This window comes from Cystoisospora suis (assembly GCF_002600585.1).
Source record: "Cystoisospora suis strain Wien I chromosome Unknown contig_2739, whole genome shotgun sequence".
Lineage (NCBI taxonomy): Eukaryota > Apicomplexa > Conoidasida > Eucoccidiorida > Sarcocystidae > Cystoisospora > Cystoisospora suis.
Window position 1 is genome coordinate 213 of NW_027155535.1, and position 268 is coordinate 480.

At 45.9% G+C, this 268-nt stretch overlaps 1 protein-coding gene across 1 annotated transcript in view; it reads left to right on the plus strand.

Moving 5' to 3' along the window:
• The first annotated feature begins 9 nt into the window (after positions 1 to 9).
• CSUI_005649 (formin frm2) overlaps positions 10 to 268 on the plus strand; it is a 4,073-nt gene continuing 3,814 nt past the window's right edge. Inside the window, exon 1 of the mRNA XM_068065819.1 lies at positions 10 to 217. Within this exon, the coding sequence (XP_067922202.1) occupies positions 29 to 217 (189 nt within the window). The 5' untranslated portion in view covers positions 10 to 28. The remainder of the gene's footprint in view (positions 218 to 268) is intronic.

Genomic DNA, 268 nt, shown 5'->3' on the forward strand with positions numbered 1-268 from the left:
TCTTTACCAGGGTACGGTTTTCAGTGAAATGAAGGCAGACACCTCAGGCCTGTCGAAGCTTCTAGATCGTACGGCCTTGAGTCTAGTCTTCAGCAAAGCCAAGGCCCCACCTAAGAAGAATGTTATGAAGTTTGCCCCCAAGGAAATTATTCTTAAAGAAGACAAAAGAGCCAATAATGTAGCCGTCCTTATTGCACGTCTTCCTCTCTCCACAAAGGTATGACGAGAAGAAACCGCCTTGTGTCATTTCTCTTCTCCTTCCTTCCCT